This window comes from Nyctibius grandis, chromosome 14 (genome assembly GCF_013368605.1).
Source record: "Nyctibius grandis isolate bNycGra1 chromosome 14, bNycGra1.pri, whole genome shotgun sequence".
In the NCBI taxonomy this organism is placed as follows: Eukaryota; Metazoa; Chordata; class Aves; order Nyctibiiformes; family Nyctibiidae; genus Nyctibius; species Nyctibius grandis.
The window spans coordinates 5923812-5949047 of record NC_090671.1 but is presented as its reverse complement, the minus strand read 5'-3'; the positions used below and the strand labels follow the sequence as shown (position 1 = coordinate 5949047).

Genomic DNA, 25236 nt, shown 5'->3' with positions numbered 1-25236 from the left:
AATTGCAATAAATTCTGGTGTTGTGCATAAAGCAAGTGCCTCATGCTGTCTGCGGCATTGGCTGTGGCAGCTTCATGTTTCTATTTTTTTTAATTTACTGCAGCATGTGTGTTTATTTGTGCAATGGCAGTTTTTTGTGTGTGCTGTGGGTATTTTGTATGAAGCAGATCTAGGAATTAAAGCATATGCTGTGGAGGTTTTTGTTACCCAGGAAGCTGCAGAATGCGTCTGTTTTATTGGAGCATATTCAGGTTGACATCTTGAATACCCAGATATTGTTCTGGTTGTTTTCAATAATAGGACTTTTGTGTGGTTTTAGCATCTTTATCAGAGTCTGAAATACTCTAAATGTTGAGGCCTTCCTCACTCCTTCTCTCCCTCAGTAATTACTCTGGTTGTTCTCAAACAAATAATTCCTCTCTCGCAATATTGCTGAAATCAAACACCAGCAGACTACCCTGTCTTCTGCCTAGCTAACTGAGTCACTGCCATGCCTTGTGCTAGATTAAGCTGCTGTAGTATTGCTGCTGGTTGAATATTGAAGATCCCCTGTGTATACTGGGATTTACATTACTGTAAATAGGGTAAATGAATTATAGCTCCTCTGCAGTGTCTTGTTCCTCTGGTGTTACCAAGGATCAGTCAGCTTTAGTTGGGGTGCTAGGCAGGCTGCTGCCTAAACGTTTACTTCAAATAGATATTTCCACTAACTCTTATTACTGGATAAAGTACTACTTTTGTTTGTTTTTAAACCCTGTATTGCTGAGGAAACGCAGTGAGTCTCTGAAAGCAAGACAGCGTTAGGTGTTAACACACATCACCCCCCACCGCCCCAAAAAGAAAAACGTAAAATACTTGAATAACAGAGTTAATGAAATTCTTTAGTTGCATGAATTCCTGTACCAGAGGAGAAAAGATATTCTGAGGGTAGCTATGGGGTGTATAACAGTAAGAGATTTTTTTGCCTTTTATAGCAGTCAGGACTCGTTCAGGGCCTCCACTTGCTGGACAGAGAAGGGAAATGTTCTATGGACGCTGCTGTAGTGGGGGGAGAAGAGGTAATGAAATGAGTTATCTGTCAGCTCCTAATAACTTAATTTGAAGATCATGGTGAGGATGAATTGTGCAACTCACGGAGAGCTTTGGTTGTCTGAGAGGAGTACGTCTTCTCTGAGGCTTGACTCCTTTTTACCACTGTATATGTCTTTTTCTGGTTCATAACCGCTAATATGAGGTATTTGTTTCTTATTATCTATTTTAAATAAGCTCCTTCCTGCCCTTAACTTCAGCTGACAAACAGCTTGAAATCCAGGATATGTACTTCTGTCATTCCTAAGCCAGTTTGAAACCTCAGACAGAACTGTGACCTTCAAATATGAACTAAGTCATGTGTTTGCGAACACGTATCTTTATAAAACTGGCATCAAAGAAAAAGAATTGGGAACTGTAGTCAGATCTCACAGAATTCTAGTTTGAGGTTAAAAGGCTTTTCCACTAGTTCCTGCTGTCATTTTACCTCTGTCAGAACACCAGAGGAGTTTAAATTTTTGTTCAGTTCAACTCTCCGTTGCTTTTGTTCTTCTCAGCATTGATGAAAGATGCAAGTATTTCCCTGTGCTTCCAGATTGTGTGCTCATACCGAAGTACCAGCGGGTGATGGAACATGCCATTCTTGTCGCTTTCCAAAATTTGATGGCTGATAGTGAACAGTTGAGTATAATTTTTTTAGTACCGTTCCTGGTATGTGTAGCATTTTAGATTTTCTCCTGGTTGGTAGTACTTCTTTATATTCATGCTATTAAAAATATTGACAGTTCTTCATTTCATTCCGATATGCAGCTCTCTTAATTTTTGTAAATAACCTCACAGCCTATTCAGTGAAATTTATCAGCTTTTTCCATAATCTTGATTTGTTCCTAAATAAGCTGCAAAAACCCTGCCTATGTATATGTTGAAAGCTGTGGCTTGTAAGCTACCGAACGTGAGTCTGAGGTCATAACAACTCTAATGAAAATTTTATGAAACATTGCCAGTACCCAACCAGAGGTAGTTTTTACAACTACATATTGATATGTCACCTCCTAATGATGACGTAGCTCTTCCCTGACCAAGCTGCAGTATGTACAGTACACAGATCTGGTTTTGTGTTGCATCACCTCGAACCTACTTACTTTTTCATACTTACCAGGTCAGCCAAGAGAAGCTATGCCTGACAGGTCGCTGAGGAAAAACGTACCCTTTTGAAAAGTCCTTGAAAAATCCTTTTCTCTCTGTAAAAGGTATTGAGGTGATATCATTAAATGTGTATGTGTATATCATAGACATGTGGAGTTAGATTAGATGAACCCCACATGTTGTTGAAAAATGAGAGTTTGCTAATGTCTGCAGGGGCTGATGCAGGAGCCTGCCCACTTCCAGGCAGATGGATGGACTGTACCAAGCTTGTTTCATTGGCTTTGAGTACCATTTGCATCTGATGCCAGGCAGTCTGGTTGTAGCAGATACACAGAAAAGATCTAAGCAGAAATATCCTCTTAAAACAATGAAAGGCTGTCTGTCACTCTCTGGATGTGCCCTGCTAACCATTTATTTTGGTCATAAAGAAATCTTCCTGCTTTTGGCCCCTGAGAATGCCTAAAGAAATGCAGAATACTGGTAAAGAGTTTTCCTGTCAAGGGTTTCACATTCTTTTATTAGGTTTCTGCATCAAGTTGTTTGCTTATTAGAACATCTAGAAGCATTCTGTATTCTTTGGATTTCTATGCTTTGTATCCTTCCAAGGAAAGAATTCCAGACTCTTTCAGACAGGGACAAGACATAAACCAAAATGTACACCAAAAAAAGATACTGAAGTAACAAAAGCAGAATCAGAAATCCCAGCACGGTGAGCCAGACATCTTACTTGGTCTTTTCTTTTGAATAGGTAGAAGTGCCTGGTTAAATCTCTAGATGACTTCTGCTCTTCTGCATCCCTCTGGCAAGCCTCTTTCCTCTTTAAACCCTGCATTGGCTGCAGGACACAATTTACTGCTGATAATTTCATTCCTTTCCTAACCAATCCCTTTTTCTCTCTTTCCTAAAATACAGCTGGTAAAAGGGAGCAACTTCTGGAGCAAAGACAATAAATTTACATAATTAGTTTGTCCAAAAGTGTTTTTATCAATAACTGACCTTCCAGCTTGAGGAGTTGTCCAGAAGGGAACCTTTTTTAATGTTGGCAACAGAAGAAAAGAATAAACAGTGTTCCACAGCTGTATCTTCAAATCCACCTTTGCTTTAGCACCCTGGATTTGCAGGGAAATGCGGGGCTAGACAAGAGGGAATCTAAGGTTTGTTTCTTAGAGTACTCCGGGGAAGGATACTCTGCCGGGCTGTTGGTGTTAACCTGGCAAAGTAGCGCAGGGAGCAGTCTTCTTCATCCAGGGGATGATGCATTACGCTCACTCCTCCTGGGTTTCTTGGATTTTCAAGTGGGTGATGTCTGCCTGAGGCATACCGTTGCGGAGCTCCAGAGGGAATGCGGCTGTGTCATTGCTTGAACAGGATGCACCTTCAAACAGGTTTTAAGAGAACAGCCTGTCGCTCCTTCTCACTTTCTTCTCTGTCTTTTATTCTATGGCAGCCATGGAGCAGAATGGATTCTTTATTTCCTTTTTTTTTAATAGTCTAGTTCCCTAGCCATTTCCCTTTGAAAAGAAACATTGTGACTTTCTGTTGACATGGTTTTGAAATCACATGGTACATGGGAACCATCTGAGTGAAAACTCCTCAAGCCTCCTGACCAGGAAAAACCTCTAGATTCTGCTTGGCAAACAGCCAAACCCCATCCTTTGCAAAGGCTATTTGTAGAGCTCAGTTTCTGTTTCACTAATTCCACCTGAACTTACAACTTATCATCTTAACACGGCATTTCTGGTTTTATAATTGCTTATGCAGTGAGGAAATGCCTCCCTTTCCCTGCCTGGTGTGGGTATGTCCCTGGCTCATGTTCACACATAATAGTCTCTCCAAGTGGGTATGGCTCGGGTGTTCTTTTCATATGGTTCCAACCAATTTAATGTTAAGTCAACTGTAAAATGATTGTTCTAGGAATTGAAAAATCTGAAATTTAAGTCTCTGAAAATACATTGTATTTTGAAGAGAGGAATAAGAGGTGAAAATTGTCCGTTATGTTTATCAGCATATGATAATTGGAGCATGTGGAGCGTTTTCATTTGTCAATATTTTTCATGCTGCTCTCTTGCTAAAATAATGCTGTAGGATTCCACAGTTCTTCCAGAAAGCATACATGCTGTTTGTTCACTCCAAGTGTGTATGTATTTAAAAAAGAAGAAAAGAGGACGTAGACAATATTTACCTTGTAGTCCAGGAATTGTAATCCTGCTTGGTTCTGACTTATTAAAAGGAAGTTGCTGCAGTTTTGCCTTATTTCTGTTTCCTTTTCCAGGCTGATAAAATGTAATTTATTTATTATAATACTATTCTTGATATTTTGTTACTGTAAAACGTGAACAAGACTAACAGCGGACATGAGGAGTGCTGCTTAAATACTCTGAAAAAGTTTATAAGATTTTTCTGAAATTGGCTAAGTTACTCACAGAAAGCAGGGGCTGCTTTTTTTTCCTTGATGACACAAGTCCTTGCAGCTAATAATTTTAATATTCTGAATATATCTGCTTTTATTTCTTATTACTTTTGTACCCACTCGCATTCCTGTTCACAGAGGTGGAATTGTTCCGCTACCTACTGAATAGCAGTGTGGATGAAATGAGCAATTGAGGAAGAAAAATAATAGAATTATCTGTAGAAAAGAAGAAAAGCCAAAATCAGGTGACAGAGTACAATAATAAGAGGTACGGGAGCATGTTGAGATTGGATGAGAAAACGTGGTTTAATAATTTGCTAAATGGGGGAGGGGGCAGCGGTTTTAATGGTTACGCTCAGAACTAGCAGGAAGTCGTGAGTCAAGCGAACGCACGCGTGCCGAGTTGAGCACGGAATCGAGCGATGCTTTCAGAGAGGAGCGGGGAGAGTCCAGGGTCGGCGCTGTACTGTTTTAGCTGAAAAGAGTGAGGTTTCAAATCCCGTGTGTTGAAACCATTCAACTTGAACCATATTCTTTTCCTTTTTGGGTCCCCAGTGACAGATCTTGTATTGACCTAGATAACTGTGAAGAGAGGACATGAGTAAAATTAATAGTACTTCAGTATGTTGTGCTTAATGCTGTATTTAAACATAGACTTAATAAAAATGTTTAGGAAAAAGCGAGCTTTCCAGGGATTCTGCAACTGTGCTTAGTTCAACTTACGATTTCAAAATATTGTGTAGGTTCTTGCATTATTAATCGGTGGCTTCCCTGCACCACTTTATTAGTTGGTTTGTTAGTTTTATCATATTTTATAACAATTTTAAATAATATTTAAATTAGATTGGTTTTTAGTAAAGGCTCTTCTTAACAGGACATTGCTGGGATTGACATACTGGTCAAAGAAGTGTTTGGTTTTGCTTTTGTTGCTTGAAGGCAGCAGTGGAATTGAGTTTGTTGTATGTGGTGGAACTTGCACTTCTGGGACCCTTGGAAAAAAGAAAACAAAAAAAAGAGGGAATTGAGTCGTAAGTAATTGGAGGTCTTTATTTGGAGCAGTAGTTGTTTTATGCGTTTGCTTGTTATATGTGAATTGGATGATCTGAAGTGTGACTAGCTCCATTTTATTAAGAGAAATCATGGAGCACTGAGAGTAAAGTTTGATCCCTGCTTAGAAAATGGCTTACTGTGAAGCTCTGCAGTGTCAGCAGCAGCCATCCCCAGAGAAGTTAGGGTTTTGTTGAGAATTGTCAGCCTTTCCTCTTGGAGAGGCATTCCTAATCCCCAGGGAATCCCCTCCCGTAAAGTTCTGGAGTAAGCAGCGTGGAGGAATAATAAGCACTTCCTTCCTTTCTATTTTCAGTGACTGAGCTAGAAAGTAACCACTATTGCTGTAGCTGGTGCTCCCAAAGCCCTGTGCAGCGTAGTCCCCTTCTCCTCACCCTTCTCCCTGAGTTCTCAGTTCTTCTGTGAGGGGAGGTTGTGCAGCAAGTTTCAAGTTGAAAAAAATGTAAAAAGTGTCACCAGGAATATGGTATACTGACTTCATTATTCAGTTTCATATTCAATGTAAAATTCAATATTAAGTCATCCACAGAATTTTCTTGTACTCCCAGATTTCTTTATTTCTAGCAGTGTGTATCAGGCTTGATTCCCCCACCCCCAGCTCTTACAAAGTGTGTTTAGCCAGGAAGGCACGGAGAGCAGCTTGATGTTTTGGATCTCGAGAGGCATTTCGGAGTTGTTGGAAGCGTCTGACTCCTTCCTCGGATTTCGTGTAAACAGCTTCGCTGGCTGTTGCAGGAGGGAGGAGAACCTTTCAGCTGCGGGAACGGTGGCCAGCAAACAGGAGCAGTGCATTGGACATAAAATCCTTCTGGTGGCCAGAGCCGGAGACATTTTGTCAAGTGGCCTGAGGGGTGATGATCAGTAACAAAACCTTTCAAAGAACTGCAAATGTTTGTCACAAGGATCTGCACTCCTCTGTGTGTGTACTTTCGAGGGCGGTACTTTGCCAACAAATGTGAATTTTCAAATGAAGATATGAAAACTTTGATTTTAGTCAGACTGAATAACATTTTCCAGTCTCCTCCCCAGGTACTTCATTACAAGCTTTGCATTTGTCTTTTTCTTAATTTTTGTTTAAAAAGCTGAATGCTAGGCTTTTTTTGAAACAGTTGCAGTATATGATCTGAATTCAGAAATATTCTTCCTGAAGGTTATTGATACTTAGGAAGGAAAAATTAATGCCTAATGGGTTTAGTTAAACTTCTCTTTGGGAGAGGTTTGAATGAAACTGACTGTTTCTTTAGTCTCTGGCTCAAATTGCAATCTTAAAAAGAATTCAGCATCACTCATGAAATACATTCCGATAAACTGACTTTAACATTGGTGTTTTGCATATTGCTTAATATAATCACAGTGGGTGGAATGCAGATTGTTCTGATTCCTGATGGCAGGTTTCTTTCTGCTTTGGGCTTGAGGCTGCATGTGAAACAGGCAGGTATGTAACATAGGGCAGTAATCTTATTCATTGCTGGTTTATATTTGTAAAAGGGCAAGTTAACACATGAAAAGTTAGTGACTTTCCTTTTAAAATCAGACCTTCTTTTGTAATTGCAATGATTGATAAACTAAACTTAAACACCTCTAATGTGAGTTTTAATTTAAGCTCTTCCAGTGTACCCTGTTGTAGAAAGACAGAAGAGCAGCATTTGCCAAAATATGCAACTTTGTTTCTATCAGATGAACTTTGTCACTTGCGCGGCTGTCTAGCAGCAAGTAGCATATTCTGTCATTGCAAATGGTTTTACTGCATTATTATAATTTCCGGGGTAGCACTGAAATGTATACACAGGACATGTGAGAAGGAGCTGCAAAATTTTCAACTGATTCCAGATACAGTATCCAAAAGCCCCCTCCACGTGATCTGCCCAATTCAAATGAAGGATGAGATAATGCTGAAAAAGACCAGGAACCTACACATTGGCTGTCTTCCATTCCTACAGTATGCATCTAAGTTGACCATAAATTGGTTTGTACAGTTAAATTGGCGAAGTACGTTGTTGCAATGTGGTGCCATTATGAGGCATTCGGTTGTCCTAGGATTTGGCAGAAACTCAGTTTACATACGTGCAGAGAAGCAAAAAATATCAACTCCAGAATGTGTTTCATCTGTAGCCTGAAAGGAGAGTCTTTGTATAGCTTGGGGGAAGAAAAAGCTTCTCTATTTAAATAAAGTATGTGCTGTTTTACGGAACTGTTACCTACAAGATCTGCGTGTGCTAGAGAGCTACTGAGCTGCAGATCTTTACCACCAAGCCACAGAAGGTACTTGTGGACATTGGTGGTTGGGGGTAGGAGGAAGCAATGGTTGTGCCTCAGGGGTCAGTCATGGTATGGTTTTAGGTACTTTCTGGAAAAGGGAAGCGACAAAAAAATTTTTGAAGGAAAGCTTCAGGGAGCAAAGAGGAAAAATGGCTTTCTCTGTGATCACATGGGAGTAAGAGTAGAGAGCATGAGGAAAAGCAAGAGGAAGAAAATTTGGCAGAACAGTCTATGCGTTGTATCTAGTCGAAGTCATTGTTTCCTATTTAAAAACAGGAATATTTGTGTGTTGTGTTTCCCAAGTTCCTGTACATCCTGTGGAGTAGAACTGCAGATTTTCTGAAAACATGCAGGGCAAGGGTCTGTTGTAGGCAGGCCGGTTCTGTATCTGCTGCTTTTGTGGTCAAGTGTCATTTATGATTGCAGTAATCATTTTTTTTGCTTCGACCTTGCATTAAGTTCTGAAGAATTTTGCTCACAGTGAAAATAAAGCTAAAAATATCAAAGCAAGACCTTTAAACAAGGATAAAAGAGTAAATATTTGTATATCCTGCTCTCAGAACAGGTTTGGAAAGCAAAATTAATTTTCAGTCAGGTGTCTCCTATCAATGAGACTATTCTTTCCTGCATTGTCACAAAATGGTATACATCACCAGAGGATACGCATCTTGAAGAGCTGCTACAGGAGAAGTTTCAGAACTGAATAAAGCACAAGGGAAGGGTTTGCACTGATGTAACAGCAGTTTTTGTGAATAGTCATAAGTTACATACTAACATGCAAGCATTGTAGTATTTGCATTGCATTTTTTCAAATGTGATTGACTAGTGTGTTGACATCATCCACGTTAAACACCTGAAAAACATCTCCTTGGACTTGTTAGGCATTGCAAAATCTGAGCTGACTAACCATAATTAAATTATATTTTCTGTCAGTCTCCAGCCTTGCTCCCCAAAGATTCCCTTGTCCCAGAAATTTAATTAGAAGGCTCAGGATGTATGCACAAGTATTTGAATCTGCCACTGGAAAATGGGTACTGCTGAGGAATCTGATTCTTCCTATCAGGCTGGTTAGTGCCTGGTGAACACTGATGATATCAAGGCAGTAACCAAGTTCCTAAGATGTTTAGTAACAGATTATTTTGAAGATAGAAACTTGCTGTGGCTGCATAAGAATAGCAGCTTTCAGGCCAGGAAAACTTATTTTAAGTCACTCCTTGTTTTTTATGATAGTTAAGCTTTGGCTTAGGAAGGCGTGTTCAAAGACATTTAAGAAACGTACACAATATAATTTAGGCTTTGCTTGCTTTTTTTCTGGGCATGGTTCAGAAACATATTTAGAAGGTGTGCTGTGGCTTCTGCAAGCCTCGCTCTTTTGCTACTGGCCGGAATCAGCTGACTTTAAAGCCAGATCTCGCTGTCTGAAGGACCGCAGCATTTGTCTGTCCATTATTCCCCTGACCCTCAGTGAAGTTCAGTATTCTGTGGAATCCAGCCCATATTTTAAGATTTCTGTCCTTTTCAGTTGGATACCTCGTTAGATGTTTCCTCCTTTCCTTTCTCTGCAGGGAATCTGGCGCATCCCCGTGGATGAGATCGACCGCCCGGGCAGTTTTGCATCTCATATGAACCGCTCTATTGTCTTACTGCTAAATGTGTTGTCACAACTAAAGGATTACAACACCTTGCTGAAAGTCTCATCTATGCTTCAGAGGACCCCTGATCAGGGAAAGTATGATATATTTATTTTAACCCATTACTTTGTAAAGCTTTGAGTATGTTTTGTTCACCATGTAACTATTTTATTTAAAGATGTTCTTAGTTAGGAAAAGAGTCTTTAGACAGATTTCCTTGGGAATATAGTGGAATGATGGTTAATTTTTCTCAGGATTACTATTCCATAATAGAGTCTGGAATTTCTCCAGCCATACAGCTGCCTTAACAGCCTTGCAGAGGTTTTCTGTCCTCTGGAGGGATTCACTGGTGGAACAGAGCATCGTGACTTCTGCACAGCTCTGCTGGCCTTGTGCATAAGAGCTATGTCCAGTCAGGGAGGTCACGGCCCAGGCGTCCTGCCTTCCTGTAATCCTTGACGGGCTGAACAATGGTTATGTGCCTGTTGGCAGCTGATGCTATTTAAAAAGCTTATCCTATTCAGAGATGATCTAATTTTAATTGCATTAACCTTATTTAAGAAAAAAGAAGCCATTTAACATGAGCTATATAAAGATTCATATCAATGGGAAGACCAAAATAAACATCTAAGGAAAACATTGAAGCAACTCAGGTAAAATTCTAGTAGCTTGCCAAGTGGGAAATGTTGAAGTTGGTCTCTGGCGAATGCTTGAGAAATTGAACTGAATGATTGATGGCAACAAGTTGGAGGCATTGAAGGTTTCTTCAGGTGTTTTTGAGTGTGAGTGCATGTGAATTTGCATAGATCGTAGCATGTCTGGGAATATGTCACCACACGTTCGGCAAACATGAAGCCAGGATACTTTGACTTTTAGCATATCAGAAGTACTGGACCCTAGACAGTTTAAATTCATTCCTAAGCAAGCCCACAGTTGTACTAAAAATATTATATTATTTATTAGCACAACAGTGCTTTAGCTCTAAAAAACCTATTTTCAAAGGCAACTGATATGACCAATGAGAAGAGATTTGCTAATGTCCTTGATCTCACATGCGTGGTTTATCCAGAACATGAAAATCACCTGACAGTCCAAGATAGCTTTGTGTGACTAATACCCTTTTTCAAGAAAATATTTGAATAAAAAGCTGGTATTTGAGGGGCTTGATATAAGAAAACTGTAACTCTGGTTGTCTTTTTTGTTCTGAGTTTGGGGTTTTGTGGTTTTTGTTTTTGTTTTTTTTTTTCCCATTTCATTTCTCCCCTTCCCTCTGTTTGTAGATAGTGCTACCTTTTGCTTCATGCATGTCATCTTTGATCATTGTGGGGAGGGGAGAAGTGGAGGGAAACATAGCTAAAGTGTTGTATTTCAATATGCAACTGTATATGTTTTGTTTGATTTTTCTAACTTGTTTTAAAAATGTTGTGTTGGAGTTTGGGTTTTTTTTTTTTTTGTTGGTTTGGTTTGGGGTTTTTTGGTTTTGTTTTTTTGTTTGTTTGCTTTTTTTTTTTTAATGTCCTGATTCTTGCTTTTAAAGTCCTGTAAGCTTTTGGCAGTTAGCTTAAATTCTGTTATCTTACTGCGGCACAGGAAGTACTTGCGTGATGCAGATCGCCAGGTTCTGGCCCAACAAGCCTTTGTGCTTACAGTGAAAGTGTTGGAGGACACTCTCAACGATCTGACGCAGGTAAGGCAGCAGTGCGTTTAATGGTCGTTGATTTGGTAATTAGATTTTTCTAGGTTCAGTTTACTCATTCCTTAGATCTCCCGAGGCTGAAGGGCTACATTGTTATAACTTACTTCTAATACCTTTTGTTTCTGTGCAACCAAACAGAAAACTTTCTTACAGCATTGTTGTTTTTCTCATTTGAAATCCAGTAACAAATACAGTTGTTGAGAACGAATTGCAGTAAGTTTGGTTTGACTGTCCCTTAAATTTCAGATGATGGTAGTTACATGGATTATAAGAACAGCTATGTTTTCAGGTGGGGTCTATTGGAAATTTCCTTCTAAATTGAACTGAGATTCCTCTTGCAAAACAAAACCAGACAACTAGATATTACATGCCTAGCCATTTTTAACTGCTAGTCCTTGACAGCACGACACCTGTTATTACATTTAATTGTAATTTAGATTTAATTTTAAAAAGTCCTATAGAGACTAAACAGTTTCCAGGTTAAGATAACTGGAAATTGGAAGTTTATTTGGTAAATGCATTCAAGGAAGAACTTGTTCCTAAGGGTTTTCCTAGTTAACAGAGTATAGGTTTAACAAATTAAATGAAAACATCCTTAAGAACACTGGAACTCTGTGTATGGAATAGTTAGTTCATAAATCTGGATGGAAGAATTGTATCATTAGCAATTCTTGAAAGAAGAGGTGATGTACTGAGGTTTTCTACCTTTGGACCATCACCAAAGTAAAGGTACAAAAATTAAAATACTATAGCAGAGTTTAGCATACTGCTTGATCTACTAACAAGAAGGAAGTTATGGAAGAGCAGCCAAAGGGAAGATTCTTAAATTTGAGGTTGATCTGCAGCTGCCAAAAGAAACAGGTTCAGTTTTGATTTCAATACATTAGAAGAAAATTTTGTGCTATTAAAACCTTGGATTTAATTTAGTTGGATCCCATAGTATAGACTGAAGTAGTGGGGGGGGGAAAAAAAAGTTGCAGCTTTGGTTCAGCCTGTGCTGTTGATTTCTCTGTGGTATTTTCACTGATTAAAATACTTTAATTGTAAGACTTGTGGCTTGGATTAATTAATATTCAGGAACAAACAAGAATAAACACTGAATAAATGCATTTTCATCAGCAGAGGCAGTAATGTGAAGGTGCTTATTGTCAGTATTCATGGTAGTCATAGCTGTGCTCAAATGCTTTCTGATTTCAATAATAACAGAGAAGAATGACTTCTTCTGTTAAGGTTTCAGAAGATCAGAGTTTCAAGTCTTCTAACCTTGCTTCAGGAAGGATGACAACAGATGTCTCTAATAAAACTAGTGCTGAAGAGGGGAAAGATGTCCTTCCCAAAAAGCCAGTTTTATCGGATGGAGTAATACATAGTACTGAAAATGGAGTAAAGGAAGTGACCCAGGGACAAATTCCCAATGCTATGGACATATTGGAACAAGAGGACAAGAATGACAAGGAAATCAAGGAGCTCCCTGGGCCTGGTTCAGTTGAGCCTATGGATCTTGATGGATATTCCAATGACCCTGAAAAAATTGATTCTTCATGCAAACGCAGTGAGCCAGACCGTCTTCAGTCTGGCAGGAACTCGAAGGAGAGAGCTCTAGAGAGCCGGACTCCAGAACTTTCTTTGGAAGAGCTAAGTATCAGCTCAAAACATCAGCAGCAGGTAGCTAAAGGAATAGTTCAGGCGGTACCTACAGAAGAACCTGTCCAGAGATCAAGCAGGAAGAGGAAATTACTTGAGGATGTGGAGTCTGGGAAAACACTTCTGCTCGATGCTTATCGAGTATGGCAGCAAGGTCAGAAAGTTATGGCCTATGACCTGGGTAAAATTGAAAAGATCATGTCTGAAACTTACATGCTGATTAAACAGGTAAAGTGTTTTGTCTTTAATTGTGATTTTTCTGTGTGACACCTCAGACATTATTCTAGGATAACAATAATTGCCAAACCAAGCAGTATAAAATTGGCCCTATATCTGTTCAAAAGTTGGGGAGATAAATATCTCCCAAAGAACCACTGTCTTGACAAGACCACTGCTAGAGGGGGGCGGGGAAGAAAAGTAGGACTCTATGTTTTGGAACTAAATTTCTGAAATCAGTTAAAAGCTATAATACCAATTATGTGGGGTTTGTTTGTGCTAAATGTTAGTTTGAATTAAGAGAGAGTTGTGTATCTTTGAATATATACTCCTGAATAACTTAAGAGCAGTGTTCTGCTGTAGAAGTGCTGCTTCTCCCCCTTACTCCCGTGCTCTACATCCCCATTTTGTCTGAATTTAATTAGATTCCTAGATGAGCTAAGTAATTACGACTTCATTAGTTGTGATTCTGTGTTCAGGTGGATGAAGAAGCAGCACTTGAACAGGCAGTCAAGTTTTGCCAGGTGCATATGGGAGCATCAGCACAGAAACAGGTAAGTTCTGTGAAGTCCCTGACTGCTTGTAACAAGCTTTTATTACTTAGTCAGTGCAATTAAGTCTGTCGCAACAATTAGAAATATCTGCTGTCCTTGTGCTGTTGTCATCTAAGATACGTAGGGCCACATTAGTGTAGGGAGCTCATCCCTTTCCTTAGGGTCATTGCTGTTGTTTATGTCAGGCTTGAAGAACAATTCGCGTGCCCAAAAGCTTTTGGGGAAACTCCAAACAGTCTTCAAATTGAGATATTTATGGCACACTACAATTTTCTTTACGTCCACATCATTCCTTAGCATTTCATAGATGGTAATTACTTCTCTCTGATCCCCAAGGGATAACCACCTCATCATCTCTTCCCTTGCTGACATTGCACTCTGCTCCAGAGATACCAAATATTTTTTTCTCTCAGCTTGCATGGTTGAGGATCTGATTTTAACTCTGCTTTATTACTCAGGGTTTTTTTAGCTTGTAGTTTCTGGGTTTAACCAATGAACAATTATAGAGCTTTAAAGGGATGGTTGTTTATCAGTCCTTAATGTGAAATCAAAGCCAAGAAAAAAACTGGATGAATGACGTGTTTAGTGGTCATTCATTTTGCCAGCAAACCATCAGTTGAAAGCCCCAAAGTATTTTCTAGTTTTGTACTTGCCATAATTTTTGCAACCAGCACACAATTAAGCATTTACTCAGCAGATTTTGACAGTAAGATAAAATATGCTTTGAAGAAAAATCTAAGTTTGTAGTTAATAGTCTATGTTTTAATACTGCTCGGGGCTTTGTATGTGTTTTATGCTATGAAAAATGTAGTCTGTGTTATGAATTGCTAGCTCTCAAAAAGTAATTAAAATAGTATTTATCTAAAAATATTTGAAAAAAATCTGTTGGAGTACAACTTGGAAACCTGTTGGTTTTGAGTGTTTCACAAGTGGTGGTCTGTATCATGCTTAAGTGTGTAAAACAGGAGGCATCTTTAAGGTTTTGTGTGCAAGAAAGATAACTATATGAATATGTTGAATCATGTTTGGTACTGATTTAAAGTAGAGGTCTTTCAGAAATGTCTTGAACAAACTTGTTTTATGAGCTGCAGAATTTTTTCTGGTTTTCTGCAGTTTCTCTCTTCTGTCCCTCAAGTACCTCATCCATTATTTCATCTGTCCATCATCTCCTGTAACTTTATCTTCCTGTCATGTCTTACATGGTAGAAGTGTACAAGAAGTACGTGCTATGACTAGTCTAGGGATATCCACACACTGCATTCCAGCTTGCCAGTTACCACAAAAAAAGTGTTATGGTTGCAGGGAGGGGGAGAATTGCCTGCTTCTCTATCATCACTTGATTCTTTCCCTTGGCCTAGGCACTAATTTTCATAAAAATGGAAGGACTGTAAAATCTCTCAGAATTTCTCTTCATCCTCCAAATTTGAATGAGTCTTTTCTTCTGTAAAATAAACCCATCTCTGCTTTGCAAAAACATAAGCTTTTGAGGAGGTACATCTCTGATATTAGCAAGTTAAATATTGTCTTAATGTGAAAAGGATTTGAATACCTATCTCGCCTGGTTTTCAAAATAAATACACTTCTTAAACTTTCAGATAATTCTTCTAGTTTCTGAAGCAAATTCCATATCGATCACCAGAACACTGCCTCTGTTCTTTAGGAGTTTTCAACCTAACCTCACATAATGGACATTGCCTGGTCCTCCCTTCCGTGTGTTAACGTACATGGCAAATGCTTCTCAGAACTAAAGCACAACTGTGTTAGAGATGCTGGTTAATAAGTAGAAGAACTTACAAGGGGAACCTTCTGTATTATATAGGGTTAAGAGGTCTTCCTCTTAGGTTTTTCTGCCTAGGGGAGCTGAAGGAAGTTGAGGCTGTAGGTCAACTCCTGTGACAAGGTTTAGTGCTGTCTACTCTGCAACTTCAGGAAGAGCAGATATTTCTGTGTCTTTTGTGAAAGGTTCTAGATATTTTTTGTTTCCAGTTAAGGTGTGTTCCTTCCAATGGAGCTTTAACCTTGTGTTTTCATGCACTATTCTCTTGAATCTATGGGTACTCGTTCTCATCTCGTTTTGATGAATAGTGTTTTATCGGTGATTTTTGCCATGTCCAGGAGGATAGAGGAGGTTCAGACCCTCAGGGCAGACTCTGATGTACAGCATTTGTTCTAGACAAGATTACCTTCACACTAAATTTCTTCCTGAAATGGTATTAGTTGTAGTTGTCAGGAGGCATGCCAACCTGTGTTTTTCCATGTGCTGTGTAGAAAGTCTGAATCTTGAGTATCCATAAAGGTGTATCCGGTTGTTAATACTGAGATAAAAAATATCTAACAGTGCATCTACTTAAAATGTGCATTTGTACAGTCCATCTCCTAGCAGAGTAACAGGAGAGGATGTAAGAGAAAAGGGAGTTTTTCTTTATTAGATTTTCATGGAAGTAACTTTGTTCAGTTTGTGCCCCTCAGGAAGTCGGTAACATTCTTCCATTGAACTATAGAAATGTCAAGAGAGGTGTTCTAGTGGAAGTGTTTCTTTGCCTGTAGTCTGGTATTTAACAGATTTTTATTTTTTTAATAAAGGAATCTTGGCTCAGAACGTTGAGTTTTTTAGTTTATCTTGGGAAAAAATAGGAGCCATCACACTGATTTATGACTTCAAAATAAAAAGAATTTGCTAATAAGCATCTTTAAAAAGTAATGTTACTGTTTGGGTTTTGGGTGTTCACCTTTTCAAAAACTACTCAACAAACTCGCATGTATCGGCCAAGTTCCTTGCTGGGCTTTCTTGAAGATTCTGGGTATGCGATTGCTGTGCCAGGTCTTCAGCAAAGCCAGCAGTTACTCAGGCGTGTGGCAAGACATTAGAATGGTGAAAAACCTGCACACAAACTAGTCTTGAAAGTAGATAAAATAGGTGAGCTACTATTTAACTGCACTGGAAGTGAAGAGATTTCTTGTTAAATCACTTGAAACAAAACATATCCCTTAATGTGGTGCACTTTGAAGCTTGTAACGTTCCCTTTTAGGAAGCAGTCCCAGCTAATGAGATTATCACGTGCTGCAGTCTCATTTTTGTCTGTTTCTAGCAGGATCTTGTAAGCTGTGTGAAGCTGCGCTACTGCTAGTATAACACTATGAATTAGTGTGGAGACACAGGAATAGCCACTCTTGTAGTCATCTGTCTGTTTTCAACAGACTGAATCCTGTTTTATTTAAAATTGGCAAGTATTTGCCTTCTGTAAACAAATGATGTCATGTATAGAGCTGCCACAGCCCAGAGAAGTGCTTTGTTATTGGATAGTTTGAGTAGGTTTACAGGGCCTGTGGTTTTTCAGTCACTTATCTCAAGAAATCGACAGTCAAAAAAAAAAAAAAAAGTGAACACAGAAGCCACCTTGATTATATGTCTTTCTCTGCTGGCTGTTGTATTTTACAGTTCCAGGCAGTATATGGTTTCTCTATGAAAGTTTTCACTTGCTACTAAAATCAGGAATTACTTGAATTATGGCTTTTCAACTTTCTTCCAGACCAGCCAGAGTTTTTAACCTAAATATTTAACAACTCTGTTGAAACCTTTTTATATGCTGCTTCAGGCATAAGCAGGAAGCAATACAGCAATCAGTACACGGAATTTGACAAAGTGGGTTATTATAATTTCGTGATGAGATCTAAACTTTTTTAATAACTTGACAATACTGTGACCCTTTTACCTGATTTCGGGAATTCCTCTGTAGTCCTGATGACTGATGCAATGTTAACATGTATTGAGCCGATGAGACTCTAGCATCATCTTCTACAAAGTCAGCTGAATACATAGGGAAGTGGCTTAGAAAGGTTGGCTCCCAGCTTTGAAGAAGGCAGAAAAAGATGGTGGTACAAAACCTTGCCACGATAAGTTCCTGTGCTCCTGGAGAACTGTTGAAATTGAAGTGTTCTCTATTGAAATATGACACATCAATGAAGAAATTAATTTAGATATTCTGTCATGTGATCTTGCATAGGGTGGTGACATACCCAGCTTGTGCCAGGGACAGAAGATTGTGTTTCAGAAAGGGGTCCTTTATACATGTGGCTGCTGTTCATAGTTCAGGTGTTGCTTGATTTCTTTACAGGATGCTTAACAGTATGCTTGTGCTTAGGCTGTAATACCTGTAACAGAAAGGTGTACCGCTCTGTACTCAGTACAGACTTGGATAAAACGCGATAGCATTAGAGCTCTAGTGTGGTGAGGAACCTTACCAGTTAAACAAAATCAGTTGAGCATCATTGTATCAATTAAACATCTTCTCAAACTTAATTGGATCCAGCTCTTACTTTCAGGAGTAACTGATGTTTTCCCGTAGCGCAAACAATTTTGTTTTACCAAATCCTGCTAATGGAGGCTCCTGAAACAGTCATTCAAAGAGGCTACCAGAGACACTTGTGAGTTTCAAAAAGCTGTGAGTAAATACAATATAGATTAATCTATGTATATTACCATATTCAGGGAGGGGAGGAGACTTTAACTTTATGAATAATTTGTGCTACGTTTATATTTGGCTAGGTTCAGTGTTAACGCAATAAGTATTTACTGTTAAACCATAATGGTGAAGTAAAATCTGAGCTTGTAACACTATCTAATGTGAAAGGGAAAGGGAGGGGAAGACTAAAATGTGCACACTTTGTTTTTAATAAAAAGGAAAATCCTTTATGGTGTGTGGGAACAGAGTAGCATAAACGGACGAGATTCCAGTAATTGATATAAAAATGCATTCAATGTTAGTTGCTGGGATTTTTCTTTCAGTATTCCATAATAATAATAATTATTATTTTAAAAAGTGATGTATTTGTCAATTTCGGCACACTTTGGTTCAAAATCTGAAGGCTGGTGGTGCAGCGTTCTTACACACTGATATTAATGCTGCTGGTTTATCTTTCTTATCGTATCCTCAGAGTTAAGAGGACAAGGGCAATATTGTCTGATCAGTTTTCAGTGTACAGAAGATTGCCCAGAAAACATTTAGAAAATAAATACCATTTTATCTTACAGCAGTGTAATCATCAGCCTTTCAGGGAGTTTTGTTTTGCTCCTTGTTGCATATTTAACTGCTCTTGTAGAAGTCACTGAGTTGATCATATGACTAAACTAATGTATGCTGAGGATTTAAAAAAATATCTTCTAAAATATTCACATTTTCTAGTATTGCCTATTGACCCTTTAGCCTATTGCACTGTTTTTAAAAATAAGAGACTAAAGTTCCAGAGACTACTTAAATTTCGTTCAGACTATGGCAGCTTCAAAGAAGGGAGTATGACCACCAGTAATGACCCATCAGGAGTGGGCATGTGACTCCAAAGACATTTAATTGCTCGTGCTAGTCTGTAAAGTCATGAAGTGAGTAGTCCTGCAACTGGAAAAGGTGGGAAAGCGATAGCCCATCTCCTCTGATGGGCTTTTTGTAACTGAGGGAAGAACGTAAGTAGTTCTGGTTGAACTTAGAGTTGTGATGGTGTTGGAGTTTTCTGAATTGTTGTTTTTTGAAGTAGTGCCTCTAGAGGACATGATAGTGAGTCATAGCATAAGAACAGCATAGATAAATCAGCACTTTAAAGTGAGAACTGCTGCTAGAAGAAGTAAACCTGCTTCCTTGGTGGCTGCTCCTTCCTGTGCCATGGTTATGTGTTCCTCTGTGCTGGCACAGGCATTTGTATGGCTGTGCAGCACACTGGACTGGAGAACAGCTGTGGCTGAACGTCATTCCTCCTCTTTTTGTCCTTTTCTGTTTAAGTTCTTAAGTGTGAGCAAGATTTTTGATATACATGTATCAAATGGGCTGAAATTGCTATCCCATAGTGGTCACTGTGTCATTAGTAGTTAAGTTACTAAAGTTACACTAGAGATTAATTTGCTTTGTGGTCAAGCAGCGTTTTGAAGGATGCTTGTTCTTTGATTTTCTCCGTCTGAGAATGTTATCAAAAAGATTTGCAGAGATCCTGAAAGCAGTCAGCTATTGCTCTGAGTTATAAGATATATTTTTAGTCTTGCCAACTATGACTTTCATATGAAATTAATGGTCCCTGGAAATGGAATACCAAGGAGGCCTTGTTGAGGGAGAATGAAAGATTAAGAGGCAGACTAGTTTGACCTTGACACAGCATTATACTTAAATGTGTGGTCCTAAGGACCAAGGAGGTGATATGCTGGCAGAAAGCAGTTGTGAGGCTTCTAGATAATTAGAGAATTTCTAAGAAGCCTTTCTACTGACTGCCTAAAATTGGTCATATGAAATTCTTCATTTTATATACAATGATGATGTCTGTGATACTGTTAAGAACGTGTCGGTGTGGGAAAGTTCTTGCAGCACAAGCTAGGATGAAGCTTCTTAGTGCACAGATTATTCTATTAATGCATGTGGAGATACTTCAGTCTAAGAACACATCTGTCTTCCTTTTTCTTGACTTGCAATATGAAAAGGTATTTTTATTACTGTGGACTTAATATTGAATGCCTTAATGCTAAAATTACAGCTTTCATCAGTGTTGAAACTGTCATGACAGGTAGCCTAAAGAGGACAGGTGAAACTTTGTGGTTGTGTGTTAGGGTATACTGTGTATCGCCAGTGCTGAGAACTGAATTTATATAAAACAAATAGCATAAAACATTGCAGACATCAACATTGTGCACAGGGCTGGATTTAACATCTCTAAAAATACAAGAGCGTTCAAAGGCAAAGTTCCAAAATGCCCCTAAGTCTAGTCCTGTGTTGTGACCCTTGAGAATATGGGACTGTATGTAGAAAGTCCTAGTAATGGGTAACGTTGTAGCAGCTGAAATTTCTGTTGGCTCCTCACAGTATAGTACATCATCTAAATGTCATGAGAAGGGACTATTTCAACATTGCTGAGCTATTTAAGACTCACTGCTGCCTTAGCCAAAAAATCCTTGCTCTGGGACCAGCTCCATCCCTGAAGAGTGAGGGAGAGAAAAGAAGTTTTCAGCCACCCTTTCCTGCTCCAGCTGCCAAACCTCAAGCTCTCCCTGCACTGATCTGACTGATCAAATCTTCCCTTTCACCCTTAGCTTCACTCACCTCTTCCAACGTAACACGTCCATGACCACCTTCTCCCACTGGCTGGTGCCAAACTCTGCTCTCCTCGTTTCCCTTTCTAAACCTGCAGTCAAAACTCTTCAGCAGCTTTCAGTGTCAGATCTAATGAAACATGATGCTTCATGAAGAAGCTGCCACCAGAATCAAAACAAGTAAATTTTATTACAAACACGAAGGTACAATCAGTTTATGCAAATCAGCCGTTTCAGGCTCCTGGCAGGCTGCCAGCGTGATCCCTGATTTTATAAAGTTTTGCTGCTTCTGTAATATAAAAGCAGTATGTGTTGAGGAAAGGCACTGTTCTAGTGCTGCTGTTACTGCCGTTCTCTAGTTCCAAAACAGGTAACTGAGGTCTTGTTTTCTCCTTTCACCGGTGTTTAACTCTTCCCAGTGCTGGTGATGAATAGTCTTAAACCGCAGCCTCGTGCTGAAGGATTTTAGCAGATCATAGGTGATGGGCTTGCTGTACAGGGTCTGTGGCTGGAACCACACAGCCTCAAAAGTGCTCACGTTGGCTCTGGACCATCGGTCTAGTGATGTTACAATCTCTGTGTTGGACTTTACAGTGAATGTGACATTTTATTTGGAACAGGAAAAATTGTCTTCTGTGATATAATGTTTATAAATATGTAAAGGGCAAGTGTCAAGAGGATGGAGCCAGGCTCTTCTCAGTGACATCCCTTGACAGGACAAGGGGCAATGGGTGCAAGCTGGAGCACAGGAGGTTCCACTTAAATTTGAGGAAAAACTTCTTTACGGTGAGGGTGACTGAACACTGGAACAGGCTGCCCAGAGAGGTTGTGGAGTCTCCTTCTCTGGAGACATTCAAAACCCCCTGGACGCGTTCCTGTGTGATATGGTCTAGGCAATCCTGCTCCGGCAGGGGGATTGGACTAGATGATCTTTCGAGGTCCCTTCCAATCCCTAACATTCTGTGATTCTGTGAGTGAAGCTTGAGGGCACTTCAGTGGATTTTTCCCCTTCTGCTGTGGAATGCAGTCGGCACTGCGGTGACTTGGTGTTTTAGGCTTTTTTCTTCAAGGAGAAAACTTGAGAGTGGCTTGTTTGAACTGCCTTGAATGTCTAGAGCGTTTTCTTTTCAAATTCTCACTTAAAAAAAAAAAACCAAACAAGCTGTTCTCTTCAAGAAACAGCTAAAAGCCTTCTGTAAATGCACTTTCCTGGGGATGGGAGGAGATAGGAAAATATTAAATTATTAGAAAATAATCATCTCTAGTTCCACCTCATGTTTCCCTCCCTTTTTGTTCCACCCACATGCTGCTAATTTTCATCTTTTCTTCCTGCATATCAAGACGTCAGAGACTGCTTACAGAGAAAGTTGTTTTTCCTGAGTTGTCTGTACACTTTATTAATGCAGCAAAGATGAGGGGGAAGGAGAAGGTGGGGATAGGGGGGACAAAAGGACGAGCTCTTTCATGGTCTCACTCCTACCAAAGGGTGACCGTTTAATTCACTGTTGCATTTGCCAGTTGCCATAGCATCCCCCTCTCACTCTATCCTGGAGGTGTGTTCTTGATATAATTAACAGCTCTCCTCCTGTCTCCTGCAGGAAGCAATCATTAAGTGAACATGAAGGAAAGAGAGGTCACTTTTTATCTTTTGCACTATCAGTGTTCTTCATCCTACTACCTTATCTCTCTTGGCCCAATAATCATGTTTTTGTATATGGAAGCACTGCTGAAATGTGGCTGCCTGTGTAGAGCAGGACATTCAGCCCCTGCGTGCATTTGCGTAAATGGAGGATTTTGTTAGGCTGGAGTGCAATTCAGTCATGTGTATGTAAACCTTCTTTATTTTCTGTATGTAAAGCTGTAATCTTAGGAAATGTAAGGTTCTTCAGAATCCGGATAATGGATATTGCTGCTAGTTCTAATGTACCTTGAACAAGACTTCAAAGATCTATTTCAAATATTGCTGCAGAGAGATGGAGAGAAAAAAACATGAATAGGCGTAGTTCAATTAAAGCACAATATTGAACAGAAGTTGGAGTGGTAATATTATAGAATCATAGAATCATTTTGGTTGGAAAGGACCTTTAAGATCATCAAGTCCAACCATTAACCTAACACTGCCAAGCTCACCACTAAACCATGTCCCTCAGCACCTACTCGTCTTTTAAATCCCTCCAGGGATGGTGACTCCACCGCTTCCCCGAGCAGCCTGTTCCACTGCTTGATAATCCTTTCAGTGAAGAAATTTTCCCTGCTATCCAATCTAAACCTCCCCTGGTGCAACTTGAGGCTTTTTCCTCTCATCCTGTCGCTTGTTACCTGGGAGAAGAGACTGACACCCTGTTGTGGAAGGTGGCTGGCATATTGTTCAGCCAGTTTGTGTGACAGTGTCCAGGCTTTGTGGTGATGCGCTGGTATTCTTTTAAGAAGGCGCACCTCTTTTTGCGGGTGGAGTCAGAGCACTAGGGTGCTAAACTCAGACATGGGAGTAATTTAAAAAATCAAGAAGAAAATGCTACGTAACAGTTGCAGTGCCAGCATCTTTCGTTAGGAAACTTCTGTTGGGAAGACTGTCACTTTCCTTTTCTATGGAACATCCGATCGTTACTTTTTCCTACAGCCCAGGAGCAGTGAACCGTTCCAGAAGCAGTATCAGTAAGGTTCCTAAAGGATTTCTTTGTTTTTCAAAATGTGTTTTGAAAACAACAATAAGTAAGGTAAAAATAAACCCTTGGTCAGGTTGTCTGGCTTATGACTTCACAGATAGTCTATGAAGTAAAATTTTCTCATATTTTATCTTAATGCTTAATTTCTTTTTGCTGCTGCTCTTGTCTTATTACTGAAGTGCCTCACTGGGAAACTATAGGGAACTATTTTTTCTGCTAATGTCTGTGAAAAACTTCTGCACTTTTGCTGCTGCTTTTCTTGGTGGAAGGCTATCGCAGTGCTGGCTTTCCTGCATTTTCTTTACTTTTTACTTTACGTCAGTTTTCAGCATGGGAGGGGTTTGTCTATAGTCTCTGTGAAGCTGAATGATGTCTTGGAGGAGTATGCTGAAATAGTCAAGGTTTTAGCAGATAAGGGGACTGATTTGGACCCCTGTATAAGTCAGAAATAGTCACAATTCACGCAAACATGTGTGCTAATTATTAATTTAAATTTTAGTTTTATACAGACTTCATAACAAAGAACACTTTTATTAAGTATTTTAAAGAAGAGCAAATAGGATAGCGGATATTTATGGAAGTAATGGACTATTTTTCCCACTGTCTGTGACATGTCATTTGGATATTAATAAGCCTTAAATGTTTCTTCCATCCACTTTGATAGCACAGTAAAGAAGACAAAAGTAGTACTGCACACTCTTCAGTGCCTCGTTTTGTTTTTAAAAGTCCAGAAGGAAGTCTGATCTTGACTAGATGAACCTGCAATTACAGTGAAAGATATGAAGAAGGCAGATAAACGAGTTTTGATCTTATTTCAGTTATATGCGCTTGTTCTATCAGTAGCATCCTCATCAATGTAAGAAAAGATTCATTTCCTCTTGGTGACTAAAGCCACTTTGTAATAAAGCTACTGTATTTCAAATACAGTGGTGGTAATAGAGACGCTCAGCGCGGTGAGGTGGATTGGAGAGGGGGAAGGAGAATTTCTGTAGTTCTGACTTTGTGCCACAACAAAGTAAAAACTGAAAAAAAATCTAATGAGAAACCACATAAAACACTGGTAAAGGATTGTTACTGCTTCTCAGTTCCCTACTGTGTGTGTGTATGGAAAATAATATTTATTGTGCCTTACTGCTGGTATAGCAGTGGAAATAGATTAACATAAAGTGCTCTGGCAAATCCAAGACTTCTGTAATGAGTTTTTTCTGGGATATTTCTCAAATGTGGTGTTAAAAAGTGGTGATTTCCTGGAGGCAGTCACCTGCGGGGTGATGAAATGTGGCCTCGTAAGTCTCGAGCAGTATAGTTAGTGACATTGCCCTGACCTGGCTCTCGGGAATAGCATCACTTACTGGTCAGAAGTGCTGGAATTCTTGCCCTTACACAAACCTAAATATTTTAGAGAAAAGCAAGTGGAAAGTGTGCCTCACTGTGGTGTTCCTCTTAGCTTTCTGCTTACGGCTTTTGGGTTTTCTTCAGTTTCTGGGTCCAGTAAAACACACAAAGCAAGTTTAAATCCCTTTTCTTAGGGCCATGTGAGTGGCAGAATACACAGTAGCCAGCGCTGGGGTTTTTTTAATGCTTTGACTCTTACTTTAAGGATAGTTTTCCCCTTCTTTTTCTTCTACCCCCACACCCTCTTTTGAGAAAAGAAAGTAATTGAGATATTTTTCCCCTCCTTTCAAGGTCTCTCTGTTTCATTGAGTTGAAAAGAACCTGTCTGTTTGTAGAAGCCTTAGACAACTCTTCACAGGGTCACATCTGGAAGGTTCCCTTTAAAACCATAAATACGAAAATCTTCTTTGGTTGCCATTCTTTGGTATAAGGCTGCACTTTTTGACTACACATTAGAAT

The 25236-nt window shown here is 39.4% G+C and overlaps 1 protein-coding gene across 5 annotated transcripts in view; it reads left to right on the top strand.

Moving 5' to 3' along the window:
* The window catches only part of CABIN1 (calcineurin binding protein 1), a 111613-nt gene that overhangs the window by 68650 nt on the left and 17727 nt on the right, over positions 1-25236 (top strand). For all 5 annotated transcript variants that reach the window (XM_068412561.1, XM_068412559.1, XM_068412560.1 and 2 more), the window contains exons 30-33: positions 9478-9641; positions 11134-11230; positions 12470-13111; positions 13579-13653. In XM_068412561.1, coding sequence (XP_068268662.1) covers positions 9478-9641; positions 11134-11230; positions 12470-13111; positions 13579-13653 — 978 coding nt within the window. The remainder of the gene's footprint in view (positions 1-9477; positions 9642-11133; positions 11231-12469; positions 13112-13578; positions 13654-25236) is intronic.